The 2,529-nt window shown below is 48.1% G+C and overlaps 1 protein-coding gene across 1 annotated transcript in view; it reads left to right on the forward strand.

The window, feature by feature from the left end:
* The window catches only part of Syf2 (SYF2 pre-mRNA splicing factor), a 7,959-nt gene extending 6,912 nt beyond the window's left edge, over positions 1–1,047 (forward strand). The window contains exon 7 of the mRNA XM_021160501.2: positions 345–1,047. Coding sequence (XP_021016160.1) covers positions 345–510 — 166 coding nt within the window. The 3' untranslated portion in view covers positions 511–1,047. The remainder of the gene's footprint in view (positions 1–344) is intronic.
* Positions 1,048–2,529: the final 1,482 nt, after the last annotated feature.

The raw sequence follows: 2,529 nt of genomic DNA on the forward strand, positions 1-2,529 counted from the left end.
GGCTGTCCTGGAACTCACTTTGTAGACCAGGCTGGCCTCGAACTCAGAAATCCGCCTGCCTCTGCCTCCCGAGTGCTGGGATTAAAGGAGTGCGCCACCACGCCCGGCTACATCTACTTTTTTTGTCCCCCCAAGGTGTTTTATTAGGAATGCTGATTTTTCTCCTGAATTTTCTGCCCATGTTTTATTAAGATCAGAGAAGGCAGTTCAGAGCAGAAGGTGACTGAACGCCTTCAGTCCTAGGGTTTGGGATCAACGCTAGATCCAGGTCAATCTTTGGGGTCAAGAATAGAGAGGTCTGGGGAAGGGGGTTCGGAACCTCATAATTTCCTTCCTTCCCCTAGAATTGAAAAGCGGGACAAATACAGCCGAAGACGTCCATACAATGATGATGCCGACATCGACTACATCAATGAGAGGAATGCCAAGTTCAACAAGAAAGCAGAGAGGTTCTACGGGAAGTACACGGCCGAGATCAAGCAGAACCTGGAGAGAGGCACAGCTGTGTGAGCTTAAACCTCGGGGAGCAGCGCAGAAGCTGGGAACGGGTCGGAGGCTTCTGCTGGCAAATTCAAACTCCCACGTGGGACCAGCCCGATTACTGGTCACACTTACCCCTGCCTCCCCACTGGGCTCCTGAAATAAATGTCTTTTCTCACCTCCTCTTCCACATGCATATGTTCACATTTTTGTGCTTGGATAGACGATGTATTTCTTGTAGTAAGTGATGTTTTGTAAAAGTCTAATTTGTATAAATCCTAATTATTATTTTTCTATGTATTTTAAATGTGCATAACCATATAACCTTTGAATTATGGGGCTTAGATGTACACGGGTGCAGTCACTGCTGCTTTTGAGTGTTGTTAGGAGGTAGACGGAAGCCACAGCCGGGCTTGGGGACTAGCCGGGAGAGGACTGAGAAGCAGAGGCTGTTGAGACAGATGCTCCTGGAGTTCTGACACTGTCTGCCAGGACTGGAGTCAGAGGTCATGGCCGTCAGCCATGCACACTCCCTTTTTAAAGAACAATAAAATGCTTTGGAATAGAGTCTCGAACAGTGTCTGTAATTTAAACATTGTGGGTACTTACACGAGTGTGGGAGCATATGTTACCCATCAGTGTAAGGTTGAGTGTTGACTTTTGCCAACCTTTGCAGATCTGTGCTCAGCCTGGGATCTGAGGACCTGAAAGAACGGGTGGGTGGTCTACAGTCTAATGCGTAGACAGCCTTCCTTCAGCTTCAGTGTACTCTATACACAAATGAGAGAAAGCAGTGATCCAGGGAAGGCTGTTTCTGTTCGGAGAGACATGGTCAGAAGAGTGGGCGCAAATGCCAGTAAGCACATGCTAAATATAGCAGAGCAGCTTTCCCACAACTTTGTCAGGACAGACCAATTTAAAAACAGTTGCCTGGCACGCATTGCAGATTGTGTCTGGGAAAGTGTGAATGCTGTAGGTACCCAGATTAAAACCTCATCACCCAGACACCATCTGCATCTATGTTCTGATAATTCAACAAAAATAAACGTAAATTGAATGTAAATGTTTGTCATAGGAGGCACCTAGTCATGAAGTCGCATCTAAGAACAATTCAGGGGACAGAAGTTTTCCCTGCCTCTCTCAGTTCCCCAGACACTGCTCAACAATAGTCATTCTTTTGACCATGTTCCAACAGCTGAGGAAGGAAGTTCCTTCCTTCTCTGGATATTAATTTGGATATTCCAAGTTAAACCTGAAAAGCTGGGTGCTTATATCCTTAATCCCAGCACTCACCAGCTAGAGGCAGGCGTGTAGTGAGCATTTTGGTTTCTTTCAAACCAAACTATATTATGTGAATGTGTTTTTGTTGTAATCCCAGGTGTGGGATATGGGGCTGTTTCAGTTTGTCCACAGCCGCTAACTGTGATTGTCTCGTGCTCTAGGAGAGGCATGATTTTGCTAGCTTCAGAGAGTTCTTTTAATGTTCTGAAGATGGCATTGATGACTCCTGTGTTCCTCCCACCCCCCTTCCCTTTAGACGTGTAGTGGAAGCTGCCCCTGACCTATGAGCTGAAGGTGATCTTGAATTCCTGATCCTCTTTCCAAGTGCTAGGATTACAGGTGTGTCCCACCATGCCCAGGTCTATCTAGTGTGAGTGGAGGTGCCAGTCCTCCCCTTCCGTGGACTCCAGGCTGGCCGGCCTGAGAGCTGTGCCCCATCTTAGGCATGCTGGGGTGGCAGAGGGATGCCCACTCCTATGTCTTGTCTTGCATGGGTTCTAGGGTGGGGGTTGGGGTTGAAGTCTGGTCCTCACGCTGTCAGGGGAATGCTTTCTCCACTGAGCCATCTCCCTAGCACCCCTCAGCACCCTCCCCAATGCCATGCTTCCATTGAGACATGGTCCTTGAAGTCTTGCCATCCTCCTGCCTCTGCCTCTCCAATGCTGATGATATTCCAGGAGTGAACTACCGGGGCCAGCCTTTTATTTCTGTTGGTGTTTGGTGTTAGCACATTGCCTTTCTCTGGACCAGCTGTGTGGCAGGGTGGAT

This window comes from Mus caroli, chromosome 4, assembly GCF_900094665.2.
Source record: "Mus caroli chromosome 4, CAROLI_EIJ_v1.1, whole genome shotgun sequence".
Taxonomy (NCBI): Eukaryota; Metazoa; Chordata; class Mammalia; order Rodentia; family Muridae; genus Mus; species Mus caroli.